Consider the following 14,827-nt stretch of genomic DNA (forward strand, 5'->3'; position numbering starts at 1 on the left):
GCAATATTACTACTACGAATACTATTATTGTTATTATTATAATAAGATTTGTTTTTATTGCACAAAACACAGTTACAAAGTGTGCAGCCCTTTACAATTTGTCAGATGCACAGTTTCACATATACAACAACACAATAATGCAAACAACAAAACAAAAACAATACTACAAACATACACTAAGTTGGCAGTTTATTGGATACACTTGATTTTTTTCTGTGCAATTAAAACAACATATTTTGTCGAATGATTACGTAGAAAAATGTATATGCACCTATGGTATAAATGAACTTATATGTTTATGTCCATCCAGTAAATGTTAATCTCCGAAAGGCTTATTTTGTGGAGACTATTTTCAGAAACCACAATGTGCACGACGACCAGAATGTGGCACCTTAAATCCATGTCAGTTTGTAGAGGCACAGTGGAAACAGCCATCAGGGGAAAATCCCAAGTCTTATACTCCAATGCAACGGTCTACACTGGACAGAAGAAGTGGATGAGCATGAAAAGGAAGCAATCCTGGAGCCCTTCAAGTTCATATTTTGTAACACTGAGGATATGTGGAAATTCTGTGAACAAACAATAGACCAAAGAAATTATTTGGCCTATTGTGAATGTCACACGAGTGAGTTTTTGTGTTAGAGAATAAAGGGCTACAGAACATTTGATCATGTTGTGACTTGGTGTGTTTTTTATGTTTTTCTCATTGATCACTTAATAATTTTATTTGGACTATACTGTAGATATCAAGAGTTAGGGTAGTATTTAGTTGTACTTAGGTGTTCCAGCAGCACAAGAACATAATTAGCATAGACATAGAACCAAACATGAAATATAGCTGCGTTAAAAGTTTTATCTTAAGAGAATGAGTATTTGTCTCTGGCTGAGCTCCATTCTTTGATTGAACTGATTCTAGATACACATGATGGCTGATGAATTCAAGGAAGAAAGTAAACTGATTTCTTTATCCAGTGGAAAAATATGAAACGGTTTCAGTTAGACTTGTACGACACAACTTTATTCTCTGTGACATAATCCAACACACTTAAAACCGCAAATATTCAAAGAAAAAAAAAATTGGAATTGGAAAACTACATTTGGCTTCTTGTCAGTTTTCCTATTGAATTTAAGATGTTTTACAAGAATCTGTCCTTTTCTCTGCAGGTAATTCTTTACAGGTGTAAAGATAGAAACCACTCCCTTCTGCATTCTGCTGAAAAATTTGGAGATGGAATGAAATGGTTTCTTCCTGCGAGCTCTATGAATGGCAGTCTTGTGATCCTCACCATCAACAGGTCTGATGGCGGCTGTAGCATCATTGTTTGAAGAAACAGAGAAATCATCATCAACATGTACACACATGTAAACACTTGGCTTTGAATTCTCAGCTTCAATGTCGTCAACTTCATCTCTGGAGACCTCCACATCTGTATCGTAGTAACCGTCAGAGGTTGCTGCCTCTTCACCATCTTGTTCTTCTTCGTAACTTTCCCTGAGTTCATGTTCTCTGCTGATGTTTGTGTCTGAAGAGACGGACACTACATTTTCAGTGTTGGAATCTTCATCTGGGCGGTCTTCTCCATCTGAAAGATTGATTGGTTCATCTCCACAACACGGAGATGGCACATTCATGACAGGAAAGGCTGTGTCTGTGTTGGAGTTGGAGTTGGTTTCTTTTTCTTCCTCCAGGTAGGCCATTGTTATGAAACGATGGTTGAGGGCTTCGCTGGGAGTCATTCTCTGCCCAGCGTTCACATTCAGACAACACTTGATGAAGTCCAAAAATGCCATCCTTTCTTTGTACTCATGATCATCTGGATTTTCTCGCCATCGCATCACTGCATCCTCCAAACTCAACAAGTCAGAAGGTAGTTGGATATCAAGTGGCCGGTCACCAGTCACATCCTCATACTCTTCTGGCGTCCTTAGTCTCCAGCCTGCGTCCTGATCTGAGGTGAAATACCTCCAGCTGTGTTTTCCTGCACTTATCAGCTCATCATTTGGCTGGCCCAGCCAGTGCAGAAGAGCTTTCACCCAGTCGTATTCAGAGGTGTCAGGGAAGAAGTCAATGCCAAAGTACAAATATGCCACGATACAGCCTAATCCCCACATGTCCACCGACTCTGACAAGGGGAGGCCCAAGACCACTTCTGGAGCCCTGTATGAAAGGGTCTGTACGGTCATTCCAGTCCTCAAATGGCTCAATAGACGAGCCAGTCCAAAATCAATGAGCTTGATCCTGAACGGCTGACTCTTTTGGTTGACCAGCATTATGTTGTCCGGTTTCAAGTCCGTGTGAATCATGCCAGTGTTCTTCAGCGCTTTCAACGCAATCAATAACTGCTGGGTCACAAGGCGGATTTCACAGAGACTCCGTGGCATCATATCATTCTCTGTCATCAGGTCAAAAAGGCTCCTGTCCAGCATTTCGAAAACAAGACAAGACATTCCATGGAAATGGAACTTCTCAATGAATTTCACAATGTTGTGCTGGTCAGGGTTGAGAGCGCTGAGCTTTTCCAACATCGCAAATTCTCTTTGATTGAACTGGTCGTCATCCAGTTTGTGCATTTTTATAGCCAACAGCTCTTGGGTCCGCAGGTTGACACATCTGGCGACTCGGCCAAAACCTCCTTCTCCACTTAGGCCCAGTATTTTGTAGCTGGTGGTACCGCTGTGGAGTACTTGAAATGTTCCTGATTCTTCCGCCATGCTCATTGATGATGTTGCTGCTGTTCAGAAGATTTTGCAGGAAAATGGTCCAAAAGCTCTTGACTTGTGACTGGCTTTCACAATCCCAAGTCTAATCTGACCACAGCCAACTAACTGATCAGATAAAGGGTTTCACATCAAAGGAATAAAAGAGTAAAGGAATAAATTAATAGAATGTTCACATTTTGAGTGATGTCATCAGTGACCCCCTCATCACCATCAAACTTAATTAATTACTGCTAGCAATATTACTCCAACAACTACTATTATTGTTATTATAATAAACACAATAATGCAAACAACAATAAAACAAACATACACTTCGGTACACTGCAATGCAACGTCGACACTGTAGACCGTTGCATTGGAGTATAAGCTACACTCTGCAAGTACTTTTAAGAATGTAAAATCATGTACATAGTTACTTTTGCACTGCACAGCGCAGCTTGCTTGATATGCTGTTGGAGGATAGATTATTTAGCTGCTGACAAGGCTCCATTACAATGATCGTCCCATAAGTGACCTTTCCCAGTGCAGGACCTTTATCGGCAGCCCCCAACACTGTGGGGTGGAAGGATAGTCATGCTAGGAGTGAATGAGATGTGTGTATTTTCACACACAAATCGTCCTTGACCTGATGATGGCCACATCAGGGAGCGCAGAGCATGATATTGCATTTTATAATGTTATCCAGGGCTGCACCTTACACTTCATTTCTTACCGCATTTGACACACTTTAAACAAGTGTGTCGTTCAGATTGATTTTAAGATGACTTCTGTGCTTGGAATATAAACACAGGGTGAGTTGTGCAGTGGTCTCTGGTTTACATACAGCCCCTCAGAGCAGCGTAGTAAAAGGGGTGAGGAAGGTGAGGAAACACTTGACATCTGTATTATCGAGTGTGCCTGCTGGACAAACTACCAATATGGACACTGCAGATGCAACAGAAGTGAGGATTTGTGTGCAATGCAGGAAAAATGAGAATAGCAGAGTGTATACCTCTGTCAAGGTCCGACAGTCCCATTAATTTCAAACTGCACAAATTTAATTCACATATATTTATATGAGTTCCCTAAATGTGCCTCATTCATCCAGATCCATAAATGATTCCCTGGGAAATCAGTGACAATGTTGAAAAACACCGCATCTACCAAAGTTAAACAAAAGTTCGGATCCACACCAACATTTGATGGGTTCTTCCCAGACCGATAGTTTCACTGTAATCTGTCAGGTAGTTTTTTGTGGACTCTTGCTCACAAACAAACAAACAAACAAACAAACAAACAAACCAAGAAACAAACTAAAGGATGGGGGTGAAAACATAACCTCCTTTGCAGAGGTAAAGAATGTAGTACATACAGACAAGAAGGAAAAGATGAAATTTAATGTTTAGAGAAACAATTCAGTCTAAATTTGTCTTTGCTTCAGCTTTTGTTGTCGTTGTTGAGAATAATAATGATTACATTTCCATTCCTTTCTCATGTTTATACATGAATATGAGAACATTTAAGTTTTCTTACTAATAATTGACATCTCATATGTTGTTGTGGATTTAATTAATTTTGTATAAACAAAATGAATACACTTCAGACCATGTTTCCACTACCTTGCATTCATGACAATGTGCTATTTTGCATTTTTCTTCCCCTCACAAAGCGCTATAAGGGCCGCCTACAGCTCTCTCCCTAATAATGGCCCTTTGAATCCACTGAAGTACAGATGACTTCCATTCAGCGGCTTCAGTTTCAGGGCGCTGCCATTGTTCCCGCTGCCTCACTGTCACTTTGCCGTGATCTTACTGGACACTTGAATAAACCTGAGACATCCTTAATGTTATTAAGAACTCCTGTGCTTGTCTCACTCAGATAAGTCAAAACGCCTGCAGTGAAAAAATCTATTTGTGTCAGGACATTTTGGCTTTTTTCAATTAGCCGCCTGCTTTTCAGAAGAAGGTATCCAAGTTGCTGCAGAAATGAATTACCTTGTTTTCTCCCATGTGAATGACATTTAATTATTTATGTCCCACTTCAAAAAAGGTAACTGGATTCATTCTGCTAGAAATCAATCTGTTCATTGTGATTTTATACAAGATACACAGTTTACTGTGCATAATGCTTGTCTGATGCAAACCCCCTCTGGATTCTTATGATGACATAGTGTATAGATCACATTTAGTCATTGATTAGTCTTTAGTCTGTCGCACTGAATTAAAACAGCTCCTCATAATAACTGCTGTGTAAAGCTAACTGTCACCCATACACCATATGCCAAAAAATCATTTTTGTGAGTGGATGTTTTTTTTTGTTTGGGAGATGTAAGGTGAATATCTCAGGAATTAGCAGCATTTATTTACACTATTACTTTGGAGCAAACATCATTTATTTATGTTGCAAAGTACGCTGGGAGCGTTTGAACAGTTTGTCACATCCAACACAAATGGCCACAAATCAAAGTTAATGTGGAATTCTCGCTGTGACTTCTCAACAAAAAAGACATTGGGGTGAAGAAGGCACGAGACTCATCTTTCTGTTTGATGGGCTTAGTTGGAAATAAACTGGAAATATTTGTGAAAAAACTGGAATCACAGAGTGGAACTGTAGGATTATGAAGAATATCAAGACAGAGGGTATTACTGAAGCTCCCAGTGCGCTGCTGCACCCTGCTGGTAGTACAGTATGAAGTCAGTGTGTGTGTTCAGCAATACGTAAACAGACAGACAGCATTTTGCAACTGCACAGCATTTGTACAGCAAAAAAAGACACCAATTCCTACATTACATTTTTTTTGACAGCTCCAGTTAATAGTGACAGTATAAAATTTTTGCTAATTAAAACATATTAAGAACTTATAATATGTGTTGCTTTGTTGTAAACATTTTAACGTATTATTATTATTTATTATTATTAATAATTATTGTAGCAATGTTGAGGTTAGGACTGTTGGTCATCAAGGTGTCACTACGGACTTTAATTGCTTCTCTTACTATATTTTTACAAACTAACAATTAGAAAGTAACTAAAAGTAATTAAATAAGAATCATTAGTTGAAGCATGTTGCAGCTCTGTATAATTTTGACCCACTGTAACAATAAAATCCTACTTTTACATGAATGCATACAGCTAAATCTGCTAACAGCTAAATCTGCTAAGAGCCCAACAGATTTATATTCTCCTATGTTTCTTATATTTCCTTACACTTAAGTATTATTATCCCTACACTTATTACACTTATTACACAGGTTACGTATTATTACGTACTGATGCCCATTTTTGACTCTTGCTGCTGTAATATTGCAAATTCCCCCATTGTGGGACTAATAAAGTATTACCTTATCTTATCTTATCTTATCTTATCTTATCTTATCTTATAACAGGGGCTATTTTTATGCATTGAGTATTTTTACTTTTATTGTTTTTAGTAAATTTTATTCCAGAGACTAATTACTAAAGAAACTTTTTAATCCAGGTTGTTAGGGTTATTTTTATTATTTTAAATTCATTTTTGTATTATTTGTACATGATCAGCCTCTGTGTTGTCAATAAAGTCGTCATGTAAAAAAAACACTGAATTCCTCAAGGCGCCAACGGAAGTCATGTTATGGCCACGTGACTTCTCATCTCACTTGTCATTGGCGGACGCTTCCTGCTTAGGTTTCCCGCGAACTCGGCTCCGTGTAGTCTCGTGTGAGGTGGTGCCGGAGTCTGAGGCCACGGTGCTCAGGTTCTTCTCTCTACGCGCAGATAACAAACCTGCACGACCACAAACATGGCGAAACAAAGCTCTCTGTTCAATTTCTTCGCCAAGTCTCCGCCGCCGGTCTCCAAGCCGAAGACCAGTCCCTCTCCGGCCGAGGCGGACCTGCCCTCCTCGGTGGAGAAGTCCAGCTCGTCTCCGAAAGAACAAGCGAAACAACAACAACAAGGCAAGGGCAACAAAGTCAAACCGAAGACTGAGTCCAAGTCTGTAAAAGGTGGATTAGAGAAACTGTTCGGAGACAAGGCCGCTGCAGCTAAAGAAAGGTGAGTGAGCCGAGCTGATGTCGGGGGCGGTGTAATTGCTGGAACCACGTTTGTCACCGTTTAGCTTCTTCGTGGTGAAGAGCGTCTGCAAAAACTTCAAACTGTTTCTGCAGCTCTGAACCACGTCATGTAAAAACTAGGGAAACCAACTGGTTCATTTCATGCATTCAAGCAGCCTGACATCTGAATAGTGACCTGATACAATCCGTTTCCCTTGTTCAAATCACTGCTAATCTAATGTAAGTACGTGGATTACAGAGAATATCACCAGTGGCAACAACAGCCACACTTTACGTGACTGTCTGTAGCTGCCATCACACCATGTGCTGGTCTGGTGATAGTTGTTGTATTTGAGATTCATCCTGGAGATTTGCTCAATGCTACAATCAAAATATTGATCATTTTGCTCTACATCCACGAGATGACATGTTGTGTTTATCAGAACTTAATAGAATGAACCTGATTGCAACATTTATACTAAAAGTCATTCTCACGTTGATTACTTAGTCATTCTCACAGTTGATTACTTAGTCATTCTCACAGTTGAATTACAGAGGCAGTAAAAACATTTGTCACTCTGAATTTTGGCAGTAATTTTCAGTACAGTTTTAAGTGCAGTATTAAGATATATCCTGATATGTGCTGAAAGTGCAACTGCATTTATATCAAGACATTAGCACGGGTTGTTGAGTGTTATTGCACATTTCAGGATGTTTTATTCTTTTCAGTTGGGTTGAGCTGATACTGTTGCACAGATGTAAATTTAAGGGCATTTGCATTTATAATTATTAAAACTAAACAGGCAATAAAACACCCAGGATGATGTTGTTCAGTTACACTTTCACTTCGACCTAGATATTTACCAAAGTGTCTTTTTTTCTTTTCTTTCCTGCAGCAGCTCCACATGCTCGTTTAGTGCTGGTGCCCTCGTGTGGGCAAAATTAGAGGGACACCCTTGGTGGCCATGCATGGTGGTACCCCAACCTCTGACTGGACAGCAGATGAGAGGCCGCGGTCGAGCGCAACGCATTCACGTCCACTTCTTCGATGAACCTCCCACCAGAGGATGGGTCAGCACCAAATACATCCGAGAGTATCAAGGTTGGCAACAATTACGCCTGTAATGATAATACTAAAAACATAATTAATAAATGGTCGTGTCCTCCATTAAGCAAACTTCATGGCCGTTTTGTCACATCTGAATGATAAGTTTGTTCTCTGTTGTGTCAGGCTCTGACAGCAGTGACGCTAAAACCGGGGGGGTGTTCTTCAGCGGCAAGCCTGTGATCCAGCATGCGATGGAACTTGCTGATGGAGTCATGTGCAAGAGCCCTGAAAAAAGAATACAGATTCCACTCTGCACAGACCCATCTGAAGATGAAGATGAGTATGAAGAAGAAATGGAGGTGACACTGTTTTAACATTCAGTTTGCATGCTGTAAATATGTACATTGAAAAACTTCCATTGTAACTGTCATTCTTTTCGTCAATTTCATTCTATTCCAATTTTTTAATAGCGTCTAATCATAACATTCCTCAAAGCACAATAACAGATATCACTTCTCATAGTTTATAGTGAGTCCAATCATGCCAACAACATGTCCATATCTATGTTGTCAGGTGGACAAATCAACTTTGACTGATGAAGAGCTCAGTGCTGAGGATGACCATAAACACGAGGACGTGAAATCATCCAAAGTCAGTCGCCGTTCATCTCGGGTTTCAACAGAGAAGAGCAACAAGGCCAAGCGACGTCGCATTGTTGTTGCCTCAGACAGTGACGACTCGGGTGATGAATTCAAACCAGAACATGCTGCGTCCAGCAGTGAGGATGAAGAGGAAGAAGGAACAGTGAGTAGTGAAGAGGAGGGAGAGGAGAGCATGCATGAGTCTGAGGTAGAAAGCCCTATCAAGCCTGTGAAGCGCAAACGTCCTGAAGAAAAGTCGGCAAGTGCAAAACCCAAAGTGGCACCTACCCCATCTGCTGGGCCTAAGCGAGCTCCAGCAGCTGTCGCAGCCGACACAAAGTCGCGCTTGTCTGCTTTCTCTGCCCCTGACAGCTTCGAAAGCCAAGCAAATAGTTCAGGCAGCAATGGAGGAGCAACAGTTTGGGACCATGACAAACTGGAGTGGTTGCAGGACGGCCGGAGGAAAGACAGGCAAAGGCTGCGTCAGTCTGAGGATGACTACGATCCTACAACCCTGTATGTACCTGAAGACTTTCTGAACAGAAACACTCCGGGTATGCGTCGGTGGTGGCAGCTCAAATCTGAGATGTTTGATACAGTCATCTTCTACAAGGTGGGCAAGTTTTATGAGCTCTACCACATGGATGCTGTGATTGGAGTCAACGAGTTGGGACTGACCTTCATGAAGGGCAACTGGGCGCACTCGGGTTTTCCAGAGATCGGCTTTGCCCGTTTCTCAGACGTATTGGTCCAGAAAGGCTACAAGGTGGCTCGAGTGGAGCAGACAGAGACCCCGGATATGATGGAAGCTCGCTGTAAGACCATGTTTAAACCCACAAAATTTGACCGTGTGGTGAGAAGAGAGGTGTGCCGGATTATCACTCGCGGAACCCAAACCTACAGTGTGTTGGACGGTGCACCCTCAGAGAGTCAGAGCAAGTTCCTGCTGAGTTTAAAGGAGAAGGCAGAAGAGGACAGCTCCGGTCAATGTCGCACCTATGGAGTCTGCTTTGTAGACACCTCTGTGGGTTATTTCCACGTGGGTCAGTTCCCAGACGATCGTCACTGCTCACGCCTGCGCACCCTGATAGCACACTTTGCACCAGTTGAGGTGCTCTTTGAAAGGGGGAACCCATCTGTTGAAACACGCAAAATACTGAAGGCCTCTCTGTCCTCTGCTCTGCAGGAAGGGCTTAACGCAGGAACCCAGTTCTGGGACGCACAGAAGACTCTTAAAACCCTCTCAGAGGAAGACTACTTCAAAGATACCACAGGGAAGAAGCAGGAGGCTGGAAACCATTTTCTTCCTCCTCTTTTAAAGAAGATGACCTCTGAGAGTGATTCACTGTGCCTCACTCCTAAAGAGGGCTACGAGCTGGCTCTGTCAGCACTGGGTGGATGCATTTTCTACCTTAAGAAATGTCTGGTAGATATGGAGCTGCTCTCCATGGCCAACTTTGAAGAATACGTCCCTGTAGATGTTGAGATGGAGAAAGCTTCTGGACCCGCCAGTTTCTTTGCCCAGACTCGTCAGAAAATGGTACTCGATGGAGTGACGCTGGCAAACTTGGAAATCTTCCAGAATGCAGCAGGAGGAACCGAGGGGACGTTACTGGAACGTTTGGACACATGCGCTACCCCATTTGGCAAGAGGCTGCTGAAGCAATGGCTCTGTGCTCCGCTGTGTAACCCCACATCCGTGAGGGACAGACTGGATGCTGTTGAGGACCTGATGGGAGCTCAGGCCCAGGCTACTGAGGTTTCAGACCTGCTGAAGAAACTCCCAGACCTGGAGCGTCTCCTGAGTAAAATCCACAGCATTGGAACTCCTCTGAAGGGCCAGGATCACCCTGACAGCCGTGCGGTTCTCTATGAGGAGGTCACCTACAGCAAACGCAAGATTGCAGACTTTCTCTCTGCACTGGAAGGTTTCAAAACTATGCAGGAAATTATTTCTATCCTTTCTCCCATGACAGGTGAATTTCGCTCCTCATTGCTCCGTCAAATTGTCAGTCTGAAAAGTGAGAACGATGGCCTCTTTCCCAACCTCTCTGCCGAACTCCATCGCTGGGAGACAGCTTTTGACCACCAGAAAGCCCGCGCCACCGGTGTCATAAGCCCAAAACTTGGCTTTGACCCTGAGTACGACCAGGCTCTGATAGGGGTCAAGAACTGTGAACGGGAGCTGCAGGATTACCTGGACAGACAGAAGAAGAGGCTTGGCTGTAAAAACATGGCCTACTGGGGAACAGGAAAGAACCGCTACCAGATGGAGGTGCCCGACAGCCTCTCAGATCGGAACATTCCGGAAGAGTATGAGGTGAAGTCTACAAAGAAAGGCTGGAAGCGTTACGTGACACAGGAGACTGAGCAGCTGTTTTCAGAGCTGCAAGGATTTGAGGAGAAGAGAGACGCTGCCCTGAAAGACTGCATGAGGAGGCTCTTCTACAACTTTGACAAGGACTACAGAGAATGGAAGACTGGTGTCGAGTGCATGGCAGTGCTTGGTAATTATCCTTTTTATCAGCATTATTTTTTACCAGCATGCATCAATCAGAAGTATTATTTTAAATTACTCTAGCACAGAACAAAGTGTTCATCTTCTTAAAGTTATATCGTATGTTTTTTCTTTTTCTATCGTAACGGTTTCAGAGGGAAAAACAAGCAGGTGTCTGCTCTGAATACATTTCCTGCAGCTGTTACCAACATGTCTCCATAATGGTGCAACTTCCTTAAGATGATATTGCACATGGAGCGCTTGTTGAAAACCTTTCTCTCATTAACTTGTCTAAGTTAAATATTAGAGCCCAGCTGACACTGATATTACGGAGGAAAAACATTCCAATACTGATATTTAAAAAATCCAACTTTTATGACAATATTAGTTTGTTTTTGTTTTTTCTGTTTCACCTTAAACCATATTAGTAATAACGAAATAAAAAAAACTAATGCAAGCAAAAGTAATTAAGCAAAATAACAGTTATATGTAAGTCTATGTAAAATTTAAACAGCATGGTTTATTCTGTAAAATTTTAGTTTTCATGCTTTTATTTTATGTAGTTTTACCAGAGCTAAGACTAAATTAAGACGGTATTAATTTTATTTTGTTAAGACGACAGAGCATGTTTCCTCTTTATCTTTACTACTACTTAATTGTCTTTTTTTCTTAGACGTACTGCTGGCCCTGTCACGCTACAGTCAGGATGGAGACGGACCAATGACCAGGCCACAGGTGGTGCTACCTGAGGGTAACAACCAGGTAGCTCCTTTTGTCGACCTCGTCGGATCGCGCCACCCTTGTGTCACCAAGACCTTCTTTGGTGATGACTTCATTCCAAATGACATCTTCATCGGCTGCTCCGGCAGCGACGAAACTGACGAGGAGAGAAGTCAGGCGTTGTGTATCCTCGTCACGGGACCAAACATGGGTGGAAAGTCCACACTCATGAGACAGGTGGGTCATTTATGGACACATATATACAGGAAGAGTTAATGATGGCGACAGTGCGGGTCTATGTGAAGTCTCTGTTGGTCCATGTTCTGATGCAGCTCTGCTCTCTGTGTACAGTGTGGGCTTGTGATCATCCTGGCTCAGCTGGGTTGCTACGTTCCTGCTGAGAGCCTGCGCTTCACACCAGTCGACAGAGTCTTCACCCGACTGGGAGCCTCTGATCACATTATGGCTGGTAACTTCACACATTCCTGTAATGACTTCAAATTCAGGAGTCGCCTCCTGTGGGGGAAGTTGTAGGCCAAGCGACAGGCTGGATTTCCGTGATCAGCATTACCAGCTTGTCTTGCGCTTACTGCTGTCGCCCAGGGTTAAGTTGGACAGGAGAAGAACGTTTTAATGCCTTTTGCGTATTTTAGTTAGTTTGATGAGTGGAAGCCTGATATTTAAGCATCGAAAGTCTCGTCACTTCGAAACACTTAATCGCTGGTGCACAATGAATCCTGGGATAGGTTGGTCCGAGAAGGATCCACACGTTGGAGACTTTGTTTCTTTGAGATGGAAGGATGCATTTGGATGAGCCTTCTAAATGAGACAATCAAGTTGTGCCACTGTGACGCAGTCGATTTTCAAATGCGCCCTTTGTAGGATGAAGCCCCAGTATGTTGTTTAATGATCTGAGCTTCCTCCTCATGCGTCTGACTTTATTGTTGAATCTGTCTTCTGTAGGAGAGAGCACCTTCTTTGTGGAGTTGAGTGAGACTGCCAGCATCCTGCACCATGCCACCAAGCATTCACTTGTGCTCCTGGATGAATTAGGTATTGTTGTTAATATGGCTCATTCACGGTGTTGGTGAACAACATGGGCTTTCTTTTCAGCAAGTTCCTGTGGTGGTGTGCTTGTTTGGTGTAATCATTCAGTGGTGAACTATTTGCAGGAAGGGGCACAGCCACATATGATGGCACAGCGATTGCCAGTGCTGTTGTGAAGGAACTCGCTGAGAAGATCTGCTGTCGCACTCTCTTCTCCACACATTACCACTCCCTGGTGGAGGATTACACCAACAACCCTGCTGTGCGGTTGGGCCACATGGTGAGTACTGCGACGCAAAACAAGCTATAAACAGCAATGAGAGAGCTGTGACTAAAATTGTAATCCAGGGAAATATCTGACCATGTTGTTTGGATTCTTAATGTGCTTTCCCCTGATTTGTCCCTTTTTCAGGCATGCATGGTGGAGAATGAATGTGAGGATCCAAGTCAGGAAACCATCACATTCCTCTACAAGTTCATCGGCGGTGCTTGTCCCAAGAGTTACGGCTTCAACGCCGCTCGACTTGCGAACCTCCCAGAGGAGGTCATCCAGTCAGGACACAGGAAGGCCAGAGAGTTTGAGAAGGGCACCCTCAGCCTCAGACTGTTCAAGTATGTGTTCATATTGCAGATATTGTAGTCTATTAACTTTACTGTTACTGCAGTAGCACTTAAAGTGAGGGTTTGACTTGGTATCTAACTGTATGACAAAGTATTTGTTATTTTAAAGAAAAAAAATAGATTCAGTTAACTAGTGCTAAACTCGTTCTAAACCCACTTTATCAGAATGGGCTGTTTACTTGTCCTGTGTTAATGCTGGTTGCAACTGTTTGCCTTTTTACTTGAATGTTGTTAATATTGAACTTATCGCATATAAATCAAAGTTCAGTCGGTTGTTGTTGTGAAAATGTAACCTCAAATTATGTGTCTGAGGTCGACGCAACACTTCTTAGGGCCATTCCAAGTTTGAAGCTGATAAGAACGGTTCTTGAGATATGTGTTCCACAGAGATATCTGGAATTAGTAAAGATTAGGAAATGAGCTGCAATGAGAACCCATGCTTGCTGGAGATCCACTCCCCTTGGATCTGAAAAAATCTGACTGATTCTTGAAAAATTACAAAAACCCTTTGAATATACAGATTTAAACAATATCCTTGCAGTCGACCACTAACAAACATTTCCTCCTCCAAGTCTGTGGTTCTTTCTTCAGAATAGACTCAGTTACTTGGAATGCTCCACTCATTTTATCACAGATAACAAGCTGATCTTGATATTTTCCTTCTTAAATTATATGTATCCCTATGTTACGTCTTTATTCTCCTCACCCTACTGTCATAGTACCTCAAACCAAAGTATTGTTCTGATTTCCGCTCCTCTTCTCTCTTGCAGGAAGCTCTGCCAGTTTGCTGAAGATACCACAAGGGGGGACACACACTTTCCTTTACTTGTTCAGATGCTCAACAATCTGTAGTTTGTTTAAAAAGACATCAGTTCTTGCTGAATCTATTTGTTTAGTCAGCACTTGAAAAAACACTACTGTTATGATCTAATAAAGTTTATTTTTAAAAAAATGACAATGTTTCATCTAGGAAATTAAACCCTTTTAATTCACGCTAGCGCCTACATAACGGTTATTGAATACTTCACAATATATTAAGTCTAGATGTTATGATACATGCATACATTTCAGTCTGTATGAGAACCCACAATCACCAGTACACATGAATGAGGGACAAGGGGGGGCTGGGGGAAATGAAACCATATAGCGCTGTATATAGGTACTTGTCTCAGCTTCAGTAAAGTAAAAGCCGTTTTAATTCTCCAGCAACGTTGGCAAATGAGGGTTCGTTGTGCTTTCACAAGACTTGTCTGCTTTTTCTCTGAGCCCTAAAAGTAAAAAATAAAATCTGGTATATGAAAGAAACTGTACATCTTGGCCTTGTAGCAGCATTTGTGGCTGTTCATTGACTAATACAGGGTGAGACCTATATAGATTTTGCAACCTACTAAACTGATAAATCAATATACCACAGAGGGTTTAATCATACAATACAATCACCCTGATCCCAGCCAGCTGTTCAGCCATTTAATAGAAAATGAGCCTGTTTGATTTTAATATTAAATAAAAATGCATTATCTCA

General features: G+C 42.0%; 1 protein-coding gene across 2 annotated transcripts; it reads left to right on the forward strand.

Annotated features, from left to right (window-relative positions):
• The first annotated feature begins 6,150 nt into the window (after positions 1 to 6,150).
• msh6 (mutS homolog 6 (E. coli)) lies at positions 6,151 to 14,297 on the forward strand. 2 transcript variants are annotated; one of them, XM_020092066.2, is made up of 10 exons: positions 6,151 to 6,732; positions 7,628 to 7,833; positions 7,963 to 8,138; positions 8,353 to 10,927; positions 11,591 to 11,874; positions 11,989 to 12,106; positions 12,601 to 12,690; positions 12,810 to 12,964; positions 13,097 to 13,296; positions 14,076 to 14,297. In XM_020092066.2, exons 1-10 carry the CDS (start codon positions 6,479 to 6,481, stop codon positions 14,155 to 14,157), a joined length of 4,140 nt encoding a protein of 1,379 aa, XP_019947625.2. In that variant the 5' UTR covers positions 6,151 to 6,478; the 3' UTR covers positions 14,158 to 14,297. The 2 variants fall into 2 exon arrangements, with proteins under 2 accessions (XP_019947625.2, XP_019947633.2); XM_020092074.2 differs by having other exon boundaries at positions 7,631 to 7,833.
• The last annotated feature ends 530 nt before the right edge of the window (positions 14,298 to 14,827 follow it).

The sequence above is a fragment of the Paralichthys olivaceus genome, chromosome 14 (assembly GCF_024713975.1).
Source record: "Paralichthys olivaceus isolate ysfri-2021 chromosome 14, ASM2471397v2, whole genome shotgun sequence".
Classification (NCBI taxonomy): Eukaryota; Metazoa; Chordata; class Actinopteri; order Pleuronectiformes; family Paralichthyidae; genus Paralichthys; species Paralichthys olivaceus.

Coding starts and splice junctions, on each gene's coding strand:
- msh6 (XM_020092066.2), top strand. CDS start 6,479: ATGGCGAAACAAAGCTCTCTGTTCAATTTCTTCGCCAAGTCTCCGCCG. Junction 10,928..11,590: donor CGAGTGCATGGCAGTGCTTG/GTAATTATCCTT, acceptor TTTTTTTCTTAG/ACGTACTGCTGGCCCTGTCA. Junction 12,107..12,600: donor CTCTGATCACATTATGGCTG/GTAACTTCACAC, acceptor TGTCTTCTGTAG/GAGAGAGCACCTTCTTTGTG.